We start from the raw sequence: 22,309 nt of genomic DNA on the forward strand, positions 1-22,309 counted from the left end.
GTGTTTCTTAAAGTTAAGTTATAATATAGACTCTGAAACCTTACCACTAAACTTGTAACATCTTTCATTAACATCTACCCTATATTCCCTGGCAAACATTAATACATCAGACTTTGTCCTGAGCCCTGCATGTCTTCTTGATGTAACACATTACCTTATTCAGTGTCAAGGTATTAAAATTGAGTTGCAAATCAGCAACAAAAGAGCAGGCTTTGCTATCCATTTATAGTGGCAAATACCAGTTTTCCAAAATTATAATTGTTATTTTTACCTCAAAATTTATCACTGTCAGTTATGCCCCTAAATTACAGGCTCCCTTTGTGTACCTTGAGGAAATGCCTACTAAATCCTGGCTCTGGCTGGCTGTCCTTCCCTGCCTCTGTTCTTTCAAGTAGAAGAATGTCGGTGAAGAACAGCTGGCTGCCTGGCCGCCTACGTGTCCAGGTGCTTGTCTTGGAGGGCAGTGCTGCTCTCCACCTCTCTCCTCAGAATCTCTGCAAGAATAGTAAAAGTTCATACAGTTAGCAGATTTTTTTTTTACTTTATCAAAGACATCCTTAAACAAAAATGCCATATTTAGAATTTAAAAAAAAAACTGAAAAGGTGGTTTGATGCCATTGCCTTGATTCCCACATACAACTTTTACCCACATTATTAAGTGCAAATGTTAGCAGGGAAAAAGACAGTTACATCTCAGTATTATTATGACAATATCATTTTACTAGACAGAGATCAAGAGTCTACAGGCTCACTTGTTTGGACCACTTTGCAGGTGCAGTATCATTAATGCTGTGAGAGAGGTTGGTCAGTGATGTGCCAACACGACAGAAGTGTAGAGCCAGTTGTCTAAAGCCTGTTAAACCCAGTGAAGCCTTCCTATGAAATAACCCATCTTACCACCCTAATATCTTCATGAGCAGAAAGCTCCGAATCTCTTGCCTGTCACATATTGAAGTAAGCCCTCTGAGGAACATCATGTGCATCTCCTGCATCAAGGCTGGCCTATCAGCTTCCGAGTTGTCAAGTGGAAAGTGACTCACCTGAACACACAGAGCAAAACACAGAAGACAGGAAAGTTACCTGTAACCCCCTTTCCAGTTTAGTTAACAATAGCTGCTCCTAAGTCTCCAAACACCTCAGGTCATTAGGATCTAGAGAAGTCTAGAGGTGGCTGGACTTGGGCAGTAACTTTTCTTCCATTTTGCTTAACCTGGTCTCATTAACTTATTACTCATTGTCCTCCTGAGAAAATATTAAGTGTTATGAAAAAAATATTAGATAAGTAAGGCTTTTTTTTTTTAAGTGGATTGGAACTTTTTTAGCCATGTACCCTGAAGGAGTTCCAAATTGTCAGTTGTCTATAAAAATGGGAAAACAAAGAGTCCAAAAAATGTATTACAAATATTGCTTTTTCATTTATTCTGCTTTATCTATTGAAATTCTTAATGGTCATTGTAAAGATGAAAGGCTCCTAAGAGTGAAAACACCATAAAAGACAGATCAATTCCATGGGTTAAGCCTGTCAGCCCTTAGGTTGTCTCTGTTACATAACTAGCATTTCCTAACTCTTAGCTAACAGACTAATTTTATCAAAATGACTACAGATAAGAGTTTCCTTAAAGATAAAGGCCAACCATGGTATCCTTAATATGTGGCTATTAGATCCAAACAGTACAAGAGCGAGGACTCAATATTTGTGTACCCAATGCTATGGACAAGGTACTGGAAAAATAAACATAACTACATAGACATAAAAATCTATGACTATAGACATAATGTTTTATAACATAGATTAATATGTATCTATGATATATAAACCCTCAGCCTAATTTTAATTATGTTCTAAAATCTAAGTGCCAGTGATTGTATATAGAGATTCCCTTCTTGAATACTTGTTTGTTAATTATGTCATTTGAAATATGATATAAAAATCAATGTTAATGAATTCTTTAATAAAACAGATAAAGGCCAACAATAATCCAAATTATAGAGTGTTAATTGAGATACAGGCAAAGCTTCTGGCCTAGTACTGCCAAATCCTCTATGTATCCTCAGTCTCTATTTTGAAATATTTTTGCAGAATGAGAAGTTGCTATGCCACCAATAGCACTTTTTTCCTGGCACCCCACCCCAGGTTTATCTTCCAAATTTGTCACTGAGCCTTGGGGAGGTGCATCCTCCTTGTTAACTCTCTGCTGCCACCCACCTCCCCAGCACTTGTAGAGCCCTGCTGAATCTCCCAGCAGCAGCCCAGCCCTGAGTTGCAGGACCCAGGTCATCTTCACATCAGTTCTCTGTTCTCTCCTTTCCTGTTGTCTGCTCTCCCTTTCTATTTTAATCTGTGACATCGCTTAGATTTGTGTCATTAACAAAAACATCACATGTCCCACTGTCTACCATTTTCTCTTTTTTACTTACTGGTATTGTTATATTGAGTGTTTTATGTAATTCTCGTCTGTTGCTTTCATCCTCATTATTGCCTGTCGAGGTAGCCTATCAGCATTGCCAAATTTGTGAACTAATCATCAGCTTTCAGACCATATGTCCTGTCAGTAATTATGTGATATGGATAATCACTTTTTTTGTTGTTGTTCTTAGTATTATTTCAATACTTTGTTATTAGAATAATGTACTTTCTGGTTTATTTTCTACATCATTGGCTTTTTTGTATCAGTCAAGGTTGTCAAGTATTTCTCTCCTTTCTGGCTTCTTAAAGTTGGATTGTCCCTGGTTTCCTTTTTTTATCTATACAAATCCCTTGTGATGGTGTCTTTGTTTTTATTTTTGTTTTTGTTTTGCCAGTACTAGAGCTTGAGCTCAGGGCCTGAGTGCCGTCCTTGGGCTTTCTCAAGGCTAGAGCTCTACCACTTGAGCCACAGCACCACTTCCAGCTTTTTCTATGTGTGTGGTACCAAGGAATCAAACCCGGGTCTTCATGCATGCTAGGCAAACACTCTACCACTAGGCAAAACTGCCAGCCCTCCCTTGTAGTTTTATCTAGTTTCTTCTTTTAGGTAAAACGTGAAAGCAAAATCTTCTGTGCTTGTAGTTTCTGTCCTAGGCATTTCTTCTAAGGTTTCTGTTAGTGCATTAACTGGGTTTCTATATCTCAACTTCTGACACATTCCTCAAACTAAAGAGGGCCCAAACCACACTGCCTCTCTGAATCTCCTCCCTAAGGCTGTTCCACCCAAGCATTCCTACATCTTGGTCCACAGCAAATCCATCTTACTGAGAACAAAGTCTGTAGTCATTTCTTTGGTGACTGTTCCCTGTGTCTGGTCATTCTCACCTACAGAGACTTGTGCACCCACTTCACCTTTCTCAAGCCAGATCAAATGATGCTGCCCAGAAAACTGCAGGCTCCTACCCCAGTAGAACTTACCTTCCTCTCCTGCGAACATCCTACCTACTTATTACACTCATTTGCCATTTCCTCTTAGCTGAAGAATGTAAGATCCATAGGGAGTGGTTTTGTGTGTTTCATTTACTCACTATTCTCAGTTCTTTTAGAGCAATGACAAAGATTCGGTAGGTACAACCACCTGTTTGTTTCATACACTGATTATGGGAATTACAACACAAGTGTTGAAAACTGTGTGTCCAAACAAAAGACAGGATGGTGTTTGTGGATAACACTCAACCCTCTCTTTTCAGTTCTAATCATAGTAGGGAAGGACTCCAAACTCTTTACTTTCTCAACATTGAAATGACAGACCAGGAAAGCAGGAAGTAGTGAATAGTGTCAGACCTCTCTAAGGGAAATCACTTATCCACCTAGGAGGTAGAAGGCATTTCAGGCTCATGTAATGGTATATCTAATCTATCACCATTCCATTTCAATACTGAAACTTAGTTTATATATCTCACATATAAACTTATCTGTTTATCTAAGGGAAGTTCTACAAATTGCAAACCTGAAGATGTCAAGTGAAGGGAGCTGGTTGAAGCACAATCCTAGGGGGATGCAGGCTGTGTGGGACCTGGGCCTCCCTCCAGTGGCTCTGTGTGGCTGGGGAGGTTAGAGAAGAAACCTGGGAAGGCTATTCACACAAAGTGCTGTTTTTCCTTACCTTTTCTTCCCACTAAAGGCCTCCGACACTCACCTAATGGTGGACATTATCCCAGCCTTCTGAATGCTTGCTCAGTTTGTGGTCCTCCTGTTCACCCCAGAGGATTGATGGCAGTAAGAGGCCCAGGAGGACTGGACTCGAGTCCAGTGTTGCATCTTGTGCCTTGGTTCGTATCAGAACACGGTCCAGGGAACATACCATCTTACATCTCGTGGTGTTTCTTCACTCACATAACTAAACCAAGAAAAGCTTTAGAGTTTTAGAAAGTGGTCTTCAAGCTGAGCTCTGGCATTTCCAGAGAACTGAGAAGACAGGAAGGGAGCATGAGAGGACTAGAGCTAGCCAGCCAGCACTCTGCCTTCTCCTGAGTATGTCTTCAGTTCACCAAACAGAAAGCCAGAATTATGCTGAGCATGTGGGCTACTTTTGATTCCTTATAGGCTACAGCATAGAAGGCCTGGGAGTCTGGCTGGGGTACCAGGGAGGCAGGCCGTCTCTGGATCTTGGAGAGAGAGCTCCACTCCAGAGCCTTTTGATAGAGGGAAGAACATTGAGCCTCTGGAGTTTTCTTGCCTGTTATTAATGCTTTAAGTTATATCCTTAAGCAAAGAGTTTTAGTGGTTTTCTTTCCCTTTTGCTGTATTTTGGGTTTTTCATTTACCCTTGGGAAATAGGACACGTCTTTGGTTAATAGACATTTGAGGTACATGGAATGAAATGCTGCAAAAGCAATTCGGTCAGAACTGACAGGTGGGAGAATGGGGCTCAGCTGCTCCCAGCTTCTCGGCTTAATGACAGTCTTGCAATAAATAATCAGAAACTGGGTGAAATGATAGTGAATGTCAGTTTAAAGTTTTCACCTGTCAAAACTGAGATTGTCTTAACGTGGAATTGTTGCTAGTTCAAATTATACTACCTTTTATCTGCCTGTTCATTGGAAACATTCTTTACACCCTCATCCCACCCCTTTTTAATCTGAGCTGTGTTAGAGCATCTCACAATTTCCCAGTGTGTAGGAATCTTTATTATTGCTCTTTGTTTCGTAAAGGATGCTTAGTTTGGTCGGCAGCCGTTAGACTCTTCTGTTTCATTATCCTCCATACCTGTTATCCATAGTTGTGAGTTAAACAATTGAGAACTGACTCCGAAAAGGAAGTTTTATTTTTTTCCCAATTTTATGAAGTAGTGAATCTCATTTTATCTCTGCAACAATTCTTAAGAACAACAGTTTTATTTTGCTAGGCGGCATTATGATGTACCATCTGACCTTTGGAAAAAATTTGCTTAATTTAGTATGTTTCTTAAAAAACATTAGCCAATTTTCAACAAAATGTGAAGCCATTTTGATGACTAGATGCTGGGCTAGACCATGGAGAATGATGGATCAGGGACCAGCAGGGACCCTGGCTGGATGACAGAACACAGACTCCTCGGCAGGCAGTGACTCCCCCAGAATGCACTGCTGATGGGGGCTCAGTGCAGGCGCAGAGACTTGTCTGGTACTTGACACCAACATTGTCCATAAGATTTTATTGAGTCCGAATTTCTGTTCTCAAACAAAATTCATTGTGCTTTAAAAACATCCTTGTTGGGAGCCAGAGTGGAATCAAGCTGTACCTTGACTTGCATCAGACGATGGCTATATTGTCTTATTGCTTTCTGGCCCTATTCTATGTAAATGACCTGAGAATTACCATATGAATGTAACACCTGGAGGTTCCCTGGGAGAGGAGGAGGGAAGAAGGGGGAGTGGAAAATAAACGCGGCAGTCTCGGCAGTCTTTGCCTGGACTGCGGACATCCCGGACCCGGTGTGTCTGTCTCTCTTCTTTTTCTTCCTAGTCCTTGTCCCCTATTTCAGGAACCCCAATCTGCGAACCCTGGTTTGCTGCCGGTTGGCCCCGGCACATCCTTATGCTCGGGGCTACGACTCATGCCTGTAACCCTAGCTACTCAGGAGGTTGAGATAGAAGGATTACAGTTCAGAATTATCCCATGCAGGAAAGTCCGTGAGACTTTTTTTTTTAACTTGATTTTTTATTTTGTATTTTTTTTTAATTTACAAAAAGCTTTACAATATCTGTTTTCCCTCTGTTAATCATGAAGGCTTTATGGTATGACAATAAAAGTTTTGGCACATCAGTTGGGTATTACTCAAAATTAATAGACAATCTATAAATAAGAACAGTTAGCCAAATAAATAGTTTAGAACACATCTGAATATATCTATCCTAAATTAAACTTTAAAAAGGCATTTAAAGAGCAAAAAACAAATATGCTGCTTAAAACTGAAACCCTAGCAGAATGCTGCCAGAGCCAAGCTATACACAGCTTTAAGTGTTTTATCTAAACTGAAATATGTTAACAAAACATTTTAATAATTTCAATAAAACTAACAACTCCTTTGCCTATTATAGTATCTCAAATTTTACTTTTAAACTTGTAAAACCATGGATTAAAGGAACTGAATTATGGGAGTGGAATATTCTGACAGATGCTGTTAGATTGTTATCTAATTTGTGACATGGTTGGCTCACTCATGAACACACAGAGTGCTTGCTAGCTTACTGACTAATTCTCCTTTGTTTCTTTCAAGAAACTTTTGAAGGTTAGAGGACATCTAAAAGTCAGCAAAACAAAGTACTCAGATTATAGAGAGTAGTAAAAGAATAATTTGCAAATGGTTTAATTATGAGCCTGTGATCACATTTCTTTGAAATATGGGCCTATGAAAATCTAAAAGTCCAATGTTTCTATATATGTGGAGTGTTTTCTGCAGAAAGGTATTTGAGAAGGTAAAGTACTTATCTTTTGCCTCAAATTTTGAACTATAGGAATTTTGCTGATTGATTGGAAATAAAGGTCTCTTGGATTCATCTGCTTAGGCTGGCTTTGAACCATGATCCTCAGATCTCTGCCTCTTGAGTAGCTAGGATCATAGACAAGAGTCACTTTGCACCTGGCAAATTGAATCTTCTTGGTGGACTTGTTTCAGAATCTTCTTTAGCAATGTAGTAAGGGCCCAGACTCCTTTATCTCCATAATAGACTGAAGTAACTGCATCTTATTCAATATTGTGTATTTTCACAAATGTTATTTTTCATTTCTTGATAAGTGCAATAATATGATTTATCCAAAGGTTATGTCATAATCATAGAAACCTTGGGCTCTACTAGCAGAGATCTGCAATAGAGCAAAATCTTGATACATAAGGCCATATAGTATGATGCTAAATGAAAGGACCTCCAGGATATTGAAATAAAAGCCATATAACAAATGATTGTTGTCCTTAATGTACTATGTTATTGCTCACCTCCTTTGCTGTCCCTTGGTTATCTCATATTGTTACAGTATCTCACTTTGTTATCTGATATATTGAATTTATTTGTATTTGGTTATTTGAAATTTGATAGGGAAGGGGGGAAAACAAAGACGGGTGAGGGGGGCGGGGGGGAGGGTAATGGATACCAAGACATGTGAAAGGGTATCAATGTATGTGAATTAATGCACCTTCTGTCTGGCAAATATCATGTAAACCTTTTATTAATTACAATAAAAAAAGAAAAAAAATACAATGTCAGAATGCCAGGGATTATATTTTGAATTTTCACCAGCAGTCTGGAAAACACAGAGAACTTGCACTCTTCTGAACACCTGGGAAGGTGTGACTCACATATTACCATCTTAATTATGCAACGGAAGCATCCAATAACTAAGAAAGTCCATGAGACTCTTATCTCCAACTAAGGACCAGAAAATCAGAAGTGGCACTGCGGCTCAAGGTGGTGGAGTACTAGTCTTGAGCGCAGAAGCTCATGGATAGGACCCAGGCCCTGAGTTCATGCCCCAGTAACAACAACAACAAATCTTTATATTTAGCGTTGCAGTATCTTATGTAGTAAAGCCATTTTGCTTTCTTTATGCTGGATTTTCTGATAGATTTTATTAATATGTTAGTTGTAGCTATGAATCAGTGGCTCATAACCTGTAATACTAGTGACTCAAAATGCTGCGATATAGGGACCACAGTTTGAAGCCAACCCAGACAGGGAAGTCCATGAAACTCAATAAAAAGCCGGGAGTGGAGATGTGGATCAAATGGTAGAGGGCTAGCCTTGGACAAAAAAGCCCAGGCACAGTTCCCAGCCTTGCATTCAAGCCCCAGGACAGGCACAAATAAAATTACACAAACAAAATTATATATATATATATATATATATGTTACATAACAAGGTTTAATTGTGCTATTTTCACACATGCATACAGTGTACCCTGATCAGATTCACCTCTTCTGGTGCTCTTCATCACCCCCTCCCTCCTTCTAAAAACAATTGTTTTTGTTTTTTACTTAGTTCTATATAATTGGTAAAATTGCTTGTATTCCTCATGTACCTCATGTTCCTGTAATTTTCAGGAGAACAGTGCATGGTTGAATTACATAGTCATCGTGCTGTATAATAAAACCTGCAATTTTTTTCCTCCTGAGGTTTAGTGTCCTCTGACTTCCACTCAGCTCAGATCTTGGTAATCACAGTTTCATCACATTTTATCATCTCCTTCACACACACACACACACACACACACACACACACACACACACACACACACACACACACACACAGCACTTTCTCTATTCATTCTTTTTCAACCACTTCACCTGCCCCCACTCCCATGGATAGACATCCCTAACAGGACCCCATTTCACATTCCTGGCCTTTTTTTTTAGTATCTATTAATTTTACAAAGATTTCACTGTGGTATCTCACATACATACACATCATATTTTAATTAGATTGAAGATTGTTCCCTCTTTCCTCAATCCCACCTCCCATTCAACAGCTTTTATTGACTTTCCTTGTGTCATCTCATCTGTATTCATGCTTGCCCTGTCTGATTCTATTTTCTCTTCCCTGTCCCCTCATCTTTCCTATATATACGAATATATTATGGTGTGTGTGTGTGTGTGTGTGTGTGTGTGTGTGTGTGTGTACAGGTGTAGATTTTAAAAATGAGTGAAAGCATGACATATTTGCTTTGGGAACTTAGTTTATTGTGCTCAACATGATGTCCAGTTGCATCCATTATTTTCCTGAAAATAACAATTTAAATTTTGCTTAAAGTAAAAAAATAGTAACATGTTGTTATATGTAATATACTTTCTGTATCCATTTATCAGATGGTGGCCATGTTGCTGATTCCACAGTTAGGCTATTGTGCATTATATGTTGATTTGTACTCCTTTGCATGTATGCTAGTAGTGGCATGGCAAGATCATAGATCTCTCTTAATTATTCATGAAGAACCTCCATCACGATTTTTATAGTACTTGCACTTAGTTCACATTCCTTCCAATAGTGTATAAGAGTTTCTTTTTCCCTTGAATCCTCACCAGCATTTGTTGTTACTTGTTTTTTTTTTGTTGATTCCCATTCTGAAGGGGGTGATGCCATGAGCAAGCTGTGTCAGAAACAGAGGAGCTCACAGTGTCTGAATTTATTGTATATCAACAGATTGACAAGCTACAGTTTCACTGGCATTAATTTACCAAGCCTTACTGAGGTCACTAGATAACCAAGCTTTTGGCAACACGAGTTCTTTTCTTGTAGTCATCATTGTATTCACTCTCAGATTGCACATCTCACTGCACAGTAATTCAGAGGTTAAAGAGGCTGTAGACAGCCGTGCTGGAGGCACAGGTAGGGTTGGTGCAGATGCAGGAAAGATTTCGTATAAAGAGCCCCACTGTACCCCAGGCTCAGAGCTGCTCAGGGCCCCGCGATATCCAATGTCCATCCACATGGCAGGTGATTTCCAGTGCGGTGTGAGAGTGAGGTACATCCCAGACAGGACTGAAGCTGGGGTTCTGGATTTCAGCAATCTTCCTGGACTTGTGCTGCCTGTCTGCCTTGGGGTGCTCCTTTTTATAGTCTCAGGCAAGGGAAGGGGTGTTAACCTATGGTGTGGTGAGTTCAGTTGTTTTTTGGGAGGGGCAGGGGTTGATATGACAATATATTTGCTGATATAATTGTTTATTGACACAAATAAATGATTAATTTGAGCCACCTGATGTGCTGGCTGATGTTAGCTATTTACCTGTATAAACAAGATAGAGTGATTTTGTTAAGACAGTTACACTTGAAATGGAGTAGGCACAGCCTGAAAGCTGTGACTCATTACCTTACTTACATGACTGTAAACCCCTACTTATCACCTTTTCAATAAAGATTAAAAAATCAATTAATTTTTTTTAAAAGCTGTGGCTCTATACCCCAAAGCATACCAAGAGTGGACAGAGCCCAATCTCTTCAGGGGAGATGGAATTTTGGTAGTTTTGGTTTGTTTGTGGCTTAAGAATGTTGGATATTTCTTCATAGTGACCATTTGAACTTCTTCTAAATATATTAGTTGCATTATTCTTTACTGTGCAATTTTTGAGCTTTTTGTATATTCTAAATACATGTATATTCTATTGAATACTTGGTATAATATTTTCTTTCCCATTCTGAGGGATGCTTCTTGACCATGGTATTTGTTTCTTTTGCTGTGCTGAAACCTTTTAATTTGATGCAATCCCATTTGTGAATTTTTACTTTTACTTCCTTTACAGTTGGGATCCTATCTTAAAAAATAATTGCCTATACCTTTATCTTCTAAATTTTTCTGGTATTTTCTCTAGTAGATTCAAAGTCTCAGATCTTACATTAATATCCTTTTTGGAGTTGATTTTTTTCCTGCAGAATGGAAGATAGGAACTTGCTTTTGGTTTTCTGCATGTAAATAACCCATTTTCTTAGCATCATTATCTTTTTTGAATGCAAACACTTCTCTTCTCCTCATTCTTCTGACTGTGAATATTTATGGCAGGAGGAAAGATTAGGGCTAAAGGGAGAGAAGGAGCTAAGGCTACTGACAACCAAAACAATGACCAGTCTCTCTGACAAGGCTATCTTGTTCCCACAGCCCTGACTTCTGTTTTAAGGGTGAGTAAGCTAGAGTCATGGGAGAGAGTGACAGGGCGGGCAGAGAGCATCCCCTGTGTCCAGTTCTGTGTGTGAGCTTTGGGTGTGTGTACACCCTTCCCCCAACCCTGTCTTAACCAGAGTTTTACATGAACCAAGGTCATGCCCTTGAGAATTAAGGCAGCTCAGTTACAAGACCGTTTTAAACTCTCTGTAGCAAATAGGCCTCTGTGGAAAAGCGGCCCTTTGCCACCAAGTATGACAGCCATCTGATCCTGGCAGCATGGAAAGCAGTTGGTGTGACACAGCAAGTTCAGGGTTTCTGTTACAGTCAGTTCACGTCACATCCAGTGTTGTTGTATGCAGTTAAGCAGTTAAGCTAACTTGGGGGTTGGGATAAGACCAGGAATACAAGGTGTGCCCCACACAAAGGGCACATTTTATCCTACGGAATGTTCTAGCACAGATACTCTATAAATCCCTATTAGCTGTATTTGATAGGACTCCTTCCATGGGTGCACAGATTTGTTTTTCTGCCTGTTTTCCTACCTCTGTACTTTGTTCCTCCTCCTGGGTGGGCTTTGCTACCTACCATTGCTTCCACTCTTTCCTTCTTCACCTTCCACCTCCTCCATCCTGCTGGCCTCAAGAACACTGCTCAACAACACCTCCTCCCCCACGTCTACAACACACTGGAGTGGTGGAGGGACCTTCCTTCATGTACCAGCCTCTCCACACCTGGGAACAAGGCAGAGGCTTGCAGTGGGAACCAGTCAGACCCTGACTGGGAAGATTTTCTATGGAAGTGGCATGTAGGCTAACTGAGTAGGAAGTAGCTTGGAGGAGATGAGGAGGGAAAAATACATTTCGGGCAGAAAGAAGAGTTGCTTTCGAAAGAGTCTGAATAATATGCTGAAGTCACTGATTTGATGATTGGTCTTTGGAAAGAAAATGTGACTTGGCGAGCCAGGTAGGGATGAAACCTAGAGTCGGGGCCTTGTTGTCCTTCGTTAAGGATCAGGCTGGCTCTGTGGCCAATGCTGTCGTGCAGCGTCCCCTGGGACATCCCTTCTTGTATTTGGCAGTATCACCAGCAAGCAGAGGAGACACTCACACTGTCACGTCCCCATGTCACACAGCCTGAATGGTGAACTGCTGAGCTGGTGGTTTTCCACAGGGATTGTAACTTCTTTGATTATTGGAAGTTGAAATGATGGAGAATATTCTTAGGAGAGGATCACAGTGGCTCAATATCTACATGCATGTGACCATATAAAATAATTCTTATTGAAATGAACTCCAAGAAATGGAAATGGGTTTTTATTTTTTTCCTTTTCTTTTACTATCAGTGTGATGTATAGAGGAGTTACAGTTATACTCGTAAGGTAGTGGGTACATTAATTCTTGAACCTTGTTATCCCTTCCCATGTTTTTCTCCCACTTTCCTTCCCCCACCCCTCCAAAGGGTTTTTTTTTGATATTTTTATTGTAATTAATAAAAGGGTTACATGATATTTGCCAGATAGAAGGTGCATTAATTCACATACATTGATACCCTTTCACATGTCTTGGTCCCCATTACCCTCCCCCCCACCCCTCATCTTGTTTTCCCCCCTTCCCTATCCAATTTCAAATAACCAAATACAAATATATCCAATATATCAGATAACAAAGTGAGATACTGTAACAATATGAGATAACCAAGGGACAGCAAAAGAGCTGAGAAATAACATAGTACCTTAAGGACAACAATCATTCATTATATGGGTTTTGTTTCTATATCCTAGAATTAGTGTCCTACTATATGGCCTTATGTATCAAGGTTTTGCTCTATTGCAAATCTCTGCTAGGAGAGCCCAAGGTTTCTACTGATTATGACAAATGAGGGAAACCATTGAGCCTAAGTTCCTCCAAAGGGTTTTTAATTGTATTATTTGCAGTTCTTTCTTTTTTCTTTCCTTTGTTTATTCCCTAATTGTCACTGTTTGTGATTTCTGTACCCTTGATCTTGTATATACATTTATCTAATTAGGGGAAGGAAAGGGGACTCACAGAAACCTTCAGACAAAGGGTGAGCAAATTTAACCCTGATACTCAGTAGGCACTATGTTGGAAATGTTGTGAGGAGGGAGTTTGGGGGGAGCTAGAGAAAATGAGCAAGGGGTAACACTTCAGAAAGAAATGTGCTCGTTCCTTATGTAACTGAATCCCATCTGTGCATCACCTTTGCAATAAGATATAAACTTAAAAATAAAAAAAAAAGATGATGGTGACAGTTGTTTTTCTGCAAAATGAAGGAGAGCTGCCCGAAGGAAAGCCTGAGGGGGAAATGAAGGTCTTCATCAGAGAGTCCATGTTTGTGGTTCAGTGATCCAGCTTTGGTGCCAACTTACGCCTATACAGATGTGCAGAGTTCAAATATGTTGAGCCGCATTTTAGGCCTTATTCCCAGAATTTACTGAAAACTGGCTGTTTCTGTTTTTGCTATTTCTAGGATATTTTAAATTAGAACAAGGACTCGGCCGTGGTTTGAAAAGACCCTTGATCATAAACTTGGAATTCCCCAGAAGACACCCCCCACGTGCCTGCGCACTGAGAGCATTTCACCCACTGTGATGCAGTAGTGCTGCTGCCATGAAATGGCCCTGCCCTGTTGTGTAGATCATGAAGTAGGGTCCTACCATGTACACAGTACTAAGTTCTTCAGTTTTCAGGTGGATAGGCAGATTGGGCTCAGAGAAGAAATGCACTTCCACTGCGGGGAAGAAGTGGCCAGTGCTGCAGCCCCTGCCTCAGCCAGTCCTGGTTCTCCACACAGCATGAGAACTCTGCAGGCACTCTGAAGCCCAGGCGTCTTCCAGGCTCACTGCCGATTAACCAGCTGTAGTTCAGACATCAGACATGCTTATTGTGTGGCACATCTGTGAGTTCAGAGGCTCCTGATGTCTTACCACTCGGTCATCACAGTGAGAACTGATTTTAACTCAGTTATTAGTTTTTCATGTATTTTGTTTCGCGATATTTGGTTAGGTACGTTTTTAACCCACAGACAAATCTCTTCGTGCTAATGTTATTTCTTCTATTCATGTAGTGGAGCTGACTACTATGATTATGGACATGGACTCAGCGAAGAGACCTACGATTCCTATGGTGAGTGCATGGAGAATGGCCATCAAGAGGAGGGTGGGGTCACTCATTGAGACGGAAGAAACTGTCTTCTTTTAGTTCCTATGTATATATGTATGTATGTATGTGTTTTCAGGGGGTCCTTTAATATAACATTTCAAAAGAGCTACAGGCTTGTAGACTAGTACATGAATTCAGGTTCAAACTTGGGTTTTCCTGTGGGGTTGATGATGGTGTTCTGATCTCACTTAATAGAATAATTTGCAAAACTACAAACACTTGCTTCCCTGGGTCTTTCTGAAGTGGCTCTGTTCCTTGATACTAAAGTAGAATGAAGAAATTAAGAGTGCCCATCTGAAGTGCTTCTCTTCCACCCCATCTTAAAGTTCATTCACAGTCTCAAGTACTTTGAAAAACTTATTCTGCTGGGAGTTTGGCCTAATGGTAGAGTACTTGCCTAGCATGCACAGAGATCCAGGTTTGATTCCTCAGTACTGCATAAATAGAAAAAAGCCAGAAATGGTGCTGTGGCTCAAGTAGTAGAGCTCTAGCCTTGAGAAAGTTCAAGGACAGCGTTCAGGCCCTGAGCTCAAGCCCAGGACTAGCAAAAAAAGAAAAGAAAAACTTAGAGTCATTCCATAAAGCATACAACAACACTGAACAGGGAGTGTATAGTCCTGAGTAACTTACATGGAGACACTTAACCTCTCCTTAATTCAAAGGAAGCAGATAGAGATGCTGGGAAATTCATGTCCATATTCTCAATATTATGTAGAGGTTGGCAGCTTTAATTAAAAGAATTGGTTGCAGCCACAAAATGATAGTAAGACGTGCCTTTGCCACAGGGCAAACAGACCAGAGAGCATGAAGCTTCAATCAGCTACAAAGTTCTGAGATTGCCTGGTGCTCACTGCAAGTGAATCAGGGTCCTGGTTAATGGATGCTATGACATTTCTCTGAACATAACTGAAAAACCATTTTCCGATGTTCCTTTGAAGTGCATTTTGTTGTATCACCTGCCCAAAGCTGTGATAACCTACCTTGATTCTTTTTGTTGTTGTGATTCGTGAGGAACACTTAAGAGAAATGCATTGGCTTGCTGAATGCTGTAGACTTAAATTGATGTAAGTTAGCTTGGGGGAGTGACGTTGATTACATGTTTGTATCAAAAGAAGAGGTCATTTTAAGCTTTTTTCTTTCACAGCTTTTTAAATTGGTCTCTGTGGACTTGTGGCTTTTAGATTGCTGTGTGTTGCAGCAGGGAGTTAACTGTTTGGTGTCCAAGACCTATAGGCAACTAAGTGGCAGTCCTGAGCCTGGATAAGTATGTAATTTCAGGAGATAAGGACAATGGATTTACCTTTGTTTACTAAGGTGTTTCTTATGAAATGTTAAGAAGGCACAGTTTCTGCCCAGTATACTTTTCTGAGTCTATGAGAGGGCCTGCGAAGACTGAGGCAGGTGACCAGGTTCTTTCTCACTCTGTCCTTCCCAGTTTGCTCTGTGGTCTTTCTCCCTCCCCCTTCTCCCGCCCCCTCCTCAGATTGCCTGTGTTCATTTTCTTTCTCACTATTAGGGGAAATTTAAGTGATCCACTCTTCTCTTTCCCACTCCTAAATGTCTTACCATTTTGGAGGAGGTAGTTCAGTTTGCTTGTGGTAGCTTGAATTGAGTGAGTAACAAAGGAAAATTCTTTCCAAGTTGGTTGTCTCCCAGATACAAAGCTTACTTTCCTTCCATGCTGATAGTTTTGTCAATGAAACAGTACCTTTTATTATATGTACAGTTTTTTTGCATACCCTGTTTCTTTTATTAGTTCATCAGAGATATGTAAGTTCACTATGACATCTACCACTAGCTTAGGGTAAAGTCAGATTCTCATCAGTGAAGCCAGTGGGATCTATGCAATGATTTAATTGTGATTTGTCTTACCAATTTCAGGGCAAGAAGAGTGGACTAACTCAAGACACAAAGCACCTTCTGCAAGGACGGCAAAGGGCATCTACAGAGACCAGCCATATGGCAGATACTGATTGTACTGTCTGATGTTGTGAAATAGCCAATCTCCACCCGTCCTGTATACTGTTCAAAGTAATTTTTTTCTATGAACAATCCCTTTTTAAATAAATCAAAATGCTTAAAATCTGAATGGATGGAACTTAAAACTACTTTGTTTGAAACATCACCCTGGGCAGGAAAAACCAAGACATGTAAAATTTTGTTATTTCTAGTCTGTATATGAAAAAATAGGTCATCAAAAGGAAAAAAATAACTTTTGATTAACTAGTGTTAAACAAAAAGATAGGTTACTAAATATGTTAATCCATTCTTTTAACATAAGCCTCACCTTTCATTTTAAAGGTTTCCATAGAGTTTAGTTATTTTCTCTTTAAGCCATATGCTAGTATTTTTTTTCTTCTCTTGCCAACATGCGTAAAAAGGGAAGCCAGTTTCGAGTGAAAATAATGTGGTATTCTTTTGTAACTCAAGTCTTGAAATGTTCTGTAGTGTTAAGCAAAGTCTCCTCTTGCTTGATACTAAATAAACTTTTGAAAGAAATTTTGTGTGTGTGAGCTAACCATTTCATGTTTCTCTTATTTAAAAAGGCCTTCATAAATAGTTGTAAACAGGGAAGGAATTCCTTTAACAATGCTTGTCATAAAAGGGTCACACTAAACATTGTACAACTTATTTTAAAAATGGTATAAAATTAAATGTGCCGCAATGTGCTCACCGTAGACTTAAATGCTGTTTAAAGAGTCCAAATGGGATCAAGCTGCATGAGTGGCCCGTTAAAATTATACCAAACCAAATCTTGTTTAAAAATAACTACTGAATTTTCTGGAAAAGATGTGATCAGTTTTCATCTTGTTGAGCGTTTTTTCACTAGTGCAACTTTGGATTTTTTATGAGACTTTTGGTACCTTAATGAACACCTCGCCTCCATGCTGGAAGCAATAGCACAAAGCTTTTAAAGACATTCTGACTTGACTAATTGAGGTCGCACTCGCCAAGGCTGAGGATGTGTAACCCTTAAACGGTCTTCATTTCCAAAGGTAAATAAATCAAATAAGATTTTAATCTCACTTAATTTATCTTAATATAACTAATAAAAACAGGGAGATTACAACTTAGCGAGTTTCATTATCCATTTTAGAAAGGTTTTAAGATCACCTAAATTCTCATTTTAAAAAGTTTAATTTGTTTTAGTAATCTAAAAAGCCTTAGTTTAGCCAGTTTAATTGGGGCCAATTATTCCCTATTAAACAAATGTAAAACCTCATAACTAGTTATTTGTAATACAGTATTTGGTTAGTAAATGAGGGCATTCTTAAAACTGACAAAGAGGAAATAAAGTTATTCTTCAATCATTTGGATTAAGTTTTAATTGTAGATTATATTAAATGTGTAATTTTTATTTTTGAGGGGTTTCTTCTGTATAAGTAAACAGATCTCTTCTTTTGTTAGGAAATGTCGCCCATATTGGAATGTCAGAGGAAGTGGTTGTGACTTGGAGAAAGCAGAGGTAAGCACTCTTTGGTTCCAGTGCTTCCGAGTTGTGTAGGGAGGTGAAGCTAATCCCCAGGAGACTCTGCACTGCCTCCTCTTACCTGCACTCTGGAGCTTGGACCTCTAATCTGCAGGCCATCTCAATAGTTAAGGAGTTCAGTTCAAATACAACCATCTAATCAAAACTATGGAAATGTTTTCAAATTAATAAATTGAAAAGTGTTGTTTGTCAAACTTCATGTATGATGTGAATCCCATTTTACTATTTCACATAAGCAGGAAGTGATGTGTTCTGTTTTGTTTGTTTTGTGGTGGAAGGTAACACTGAGAACGGTCTCTGTAGCTCAGGCAGACCTAGAGTTTCCCACCCTCCTGCCTCGGCCCCTCCCAGGAGTAGTGGCCCGCAGACCTACAGGACATACTTTGCAGTAATTATCCTGATCTTGTCTAAGTAGGGTTATTTTTAGGTTCCTGGGTTCTTGCAAAGCAAATGACTGCTTTCATTCGATAAATATTGTACCAAGTATTGGACATAGTTGGTGTGTGAAGGAGTTTGTTAGTAGGGATGGAGCCCAGGGCTTTGTGCTTTTCAGGGCAGGTGGTCTACCACTGAAGTCAAGCCTGCATCCTCTTTTCCTGATAGTTTTCAAGGCATAGTCTAGGTTTATTCCTCGGCCAAGCTGAGCTGGGATCCTCTGCTTGTGCTTCGCCTTGTTTCTGGAGAGGACAGGCTCACACCACTGCACACAGCCACTGATTGTGATGGATGCCTCAGCTGGCCCCGAACCATGATCCCCTGACCTCTGCCTCCCAAGTAGCTAGGAGTACCAGCTTGAACAACTGCATCTGACTGGTGAATACATGATTTAATAATCAGAAGATCTATAAAGATTTCTAAAAGAAAGATTACCATTATCTGGTCGTATTTTTCAGGTATTCGTTCATTGTTCTACAAAACACAACCCAGGCCCTGATCACCCCATCTTACTTTTCAAGAGTTTACATTTGGGCTCTTCCACTTAACGCTGTGCCTCTGGACAACTCTCCCTCTCTGCAGCAGTACCACGAAAGTGATGCTTCTCTTACATAGTTTTATACGACTTTACTTTTGGGGGTGCCAGTCCTGTGGCCCCTGAACACCTCTGCCACTTGGGCCACAGCTCCACTTTTGGCTTTTTAATGGTTAACTGGAGATAAAGTCTTCCTGATCTCAACCTCCTGAGTTTCTAGGATTATAGGCCTGGGCCACTGGCTCCCAGCTTACTATGATAAGACTTTAAATGATAGGCTATTGAAAGAGTTTTATAACCTGAAAGTGAGAGAGAAAATTCGGTTGTCAGGACAGAGTACCTATCACATAAATGAGAAATGTGTTATTCTTTTAATAGTGTAGAATTCATTAGAGCTTGTTTAGAAGTGTGTATTTGGGGGGGAGGTGTATTTAATGGCTTCTTTGTACAGAAATCAAATGCAATGTTGTGTTTATAGCTGCTGGAGACTGCCAGTAGTGCTTGGCTCAGGACCTCGTCTCCATGCCGAGTCCAGCCAAGACTTAGTCCTCTTACACTGCCATCTGCTCAGGCTTCTTCCATCAGCAGTTACAGATAGGCAGAAGGTCAACCCAGATGGTCTTCTGATCTGATTCATGAAATTTTATACCCTTTATTTTCTGTCAGTTATGGGACTTGAACTCTGGGGCCTGGACTTTGTCCCTGAGCTCTTTAGCTTAAGGCTAGCACTCTACCACTTGAACCACAACACCACTTCCTGTTTTCTGGTGGTTAATTGGAAATAAGAATCTCACGGATTTTCGGGCCCAGGCAATCCTCAGATCTCAATCTCCTGAGTAGCTGGGATTACAGGCGTGCCTGGCTTTGTACACTTAAAAAAAAATCCATAGCTTCATCAGATTTTGGAAAGGGATTATTATCCAGATATCAGATACAATCTGGGAAACACACACACACACAATCTGGATCCGGGGGCTCCTTCTTGACTACGGTGTTAGCCTGGCTCTCTTCCCTGTGACAGAACACCTTCCGTGAACAATTTAAGAGGGGGGAGATTTATTGTTGCTCCCTATTTCAGAAGCTTCAGCCTCTCTGGGCAGGGCAGTCATGGTGGAGCAGGGATGGATAGGAAGCAGGGCCAGCCCCAGACAGCATGGCCAAGGGTGCATTGTCCCCAGAAACCTCCTGTTCCCCTACCAGTGCTGTCAGACAGAGTCAGCAAGCAGGGCTGCTGTCATGGTGGAGGTCACGTTTTGCTATGCTTGGTTGTGTGTGTCTCCGTGGGCTACGAGACCTTAGGAGCTTCAGAGAAGAAGCTGCGTCCTGCTGGACTTGGGCTCCACCTCCTAGCCTGGCTGGCCCAGTACCTGGCAGAGCCTGACACGGCGTTCAGTAGGAGCGCAGCAGTGAACAGATGGCCCTGTTGTTCTGCAAGCACAAACACTAAGGATTAGTTTCGTTTCTCAATGGAAATGAGACCTTGAAATGCAGGCGTGACCTTTGTTTAATAAGGAGTACACGTGTTTGGTGTAAAATCTGAAATCTTCCAGGGCCCGGAGTGTAGGCTAGTGGTAGAGTGCTCACCTAGCATGCATGAAATCTTCCTACGTGTGCTCGATGAAAAGTTGGTCTTAATTCCATTCCCTACCACTACTAACCTTAACGTGTGTTTGAAGGGCTGGTCCATTAAGTCACAGGCTCTGGCCAAGCACTGCCAATAAAACCAAGTAAAGGAGATGGCTGCCTCCCTGGGGCAGGATGCTGCTGATCTTTGAGATCCTTCTTAGTATGCTCCCTGACGATTGTAGATAAGTCTGTTATTTTATAACATGTAAAGCACTTGAAAGCCATTCGAAGAGATGATCATTGAATTATTGCACTAGAAGCATTGGCTGGTCCTATGGCTCATGCCTGTAATACTAGCTGCTCCAGAAGCTGAGATCTTAGAATTAAGGATTAAAGCCTGCCTTGGCAGACCAGTGTGCAAAACTCTTATCTCCAGTTAAACAGCAAAAATCTGAGAGTAGAAATATGGTTCAAGTGATAGAGCACCAGCCGCTAGCACCAAAAGTCAAGCAGGAGACTCTTAGATCAAGTTCCAGTACCAGCACAAAAACAAACAGGTATTTATGGCTTAAAGGTCAAGAGATTTACTTGTATTTCATGTGCTTATTAACTTCTTAAGGTGTATGCATTTTGTAGGTGATTAGCATGCTGTCTCTGAAACTCGGCAGGAAGGCAGAGAGGTCTCAGAACTTCAAGCAGACGGGGAGGAAAGGTTGGAGCCAATAGGCTGGAACAGGTGTGGAGATGGTGGCCTGGGCACCAGGTATCTGAAGACCTAGAGCAGTTGCTAGAACACAAGGTGCCAGAAGATGGCAGAGAGATGCCTGGAGAGCTAGGAAGGGGCGGGCCTCAGGGAGCCATGCGCTGGACCCAGCGTTCCTCCCGAACCTGGCCAGTGTGTGTGTGCCTTGATGCTTCTCCACCATTACTGGGGTTTTCCATTTAGTTACCACCCGGGTTTTGAAGTAATGATTTTGCTATTTGTAAACACATCAAGTCCTCCTCTGTTCGTTAATAAAATTTGTTTTAAAAGAAATCTGTAAGTTCAGTTTTCGTATGGAAAAAATGCAAGGACAGTTCCCGACCCATGGAAGCACTTGTGTATTGGAATGTGAGAGGTTTAGTTTAATATAGGTATTGTCATTCTGAAGCCAAACCATAAACATCATAAATGACGGTCCTTGATCTGTCTGTGTACAATGGCCACCGTAATATTTTATGTCCTTGACTTTACCAAGGTTTTTTTTTTTAGTTCTAATTTTTATCACGTTTAAGTAGTCATTCACTTGAACATGTCAGTTTATTGATACACTGCATGTTGATCCACGCCGCCCCTCCCTCCCCACCCTGCCCCACCTCCAGCCACGCCTGTGTTCCTTGAAGGGCCTACCTAACTCTTCTGCCTAAACCCTGCCTTTTCAACAACTGTCGTTAGTGTCTTGTTGTGTACAAACATACGTCATTTTTCTCTTTCAGAAACTGTCCGTGTACGGACTGCTTAAGAATAGTCAACTCACCATTGTGCCTTGTCAATAAATGAGTCTACTTGCAAACTGGAAGATCATCTTAATTTCTTACATTGGCTTTTGTACAGATTTTGTGTTGTGAAATGTTTCTATGAAATTTTATTTTTAATTTTTCTTTCCTTTGTTTTTTTGAAAGAAGACAACACCAGTCATACTTTGTTGCCTCCTAATGAACAGAAAAGTACGAATGTACATTGGTTAATAAAGTCTGCCTGTTGAAATCTCCTCTGCTTTAATATAAACTGAGAAGGGTAAGAGTATTACAGCACAGCAGCTCCACACGTTGTGTAACTGAGGCTGATATACAGCTCCAGCTCACTCCTGTAGCTGGTAGATACATGGTGCATCCACCCCACTGAAGGAACAATAAATGTGAAAGTGTTGGGCCACACGTGCATGCAGAGAGCCGCCAGCAGGAAAGTGCTCTTCTCTTGCCTGTGGAACCCCAAGACCCTCAGCCCTGTGTGAGTATTGCTAGGCTCCTCTCTTCCTACCCAGCTGCTGCATTATGATTTTCATTCAACACATCCCAGAAGCTGT

The 22,309-nt window shown here is 40.7% G+C and overlaps 1 protein-coding gene across 3 annotated transcripts in view; it reads left to right on the plus strand.

Annotated features, from left to right (window-relative positions):
- Positions 1–21,926, plus strand: part of Khdrbs3 (KH RNA binding domain containing, signal transduction associated 3) — a 138,897-nt gene extending 116,971 nt beyond the window's left edge. For 2 of the 3 annotated variants that reach the window (XM_090339449.1, XM_090339450.1), the window contains exons 8-9: positions 14,123–14,181; positions 16,099–16,306. In XM_090339449.1, coding sequence (XP_090195575.1) covers positions 14,123–14,181; positions 16,099–16,190 — 151 coding nt within the window. In that variant the 3' untranslated portion in view covers positions 16,191–16,306. Of the gene's footprint in view, positions 1–14,122; positions 14,182–16,098; positions 16,307–17,625; positions 17,684–21,719 lie in introns of those variants that run through there. The other variant, XR_016536718.1, reaches the window with a different exon arrangement.
- Positions 21,927–22,309: the final 383 nt, after the last annotated feature.

The sequence above is a fragment of the Megascapheus bottae genome, chromosome 9, assembly GCF_031878675.1.
Source record: "Megascapheus bottae isolate mThoBot1 chromosome 9, mThoBot2.hap1, whole genome shotgun sequence".
Taxonomy (NCBI): Eukaryota; Metazoa; Chordata; class Mammalia; order Rodentia; family Geomyidae; genus Megascapheus; species Megascapheus bottae.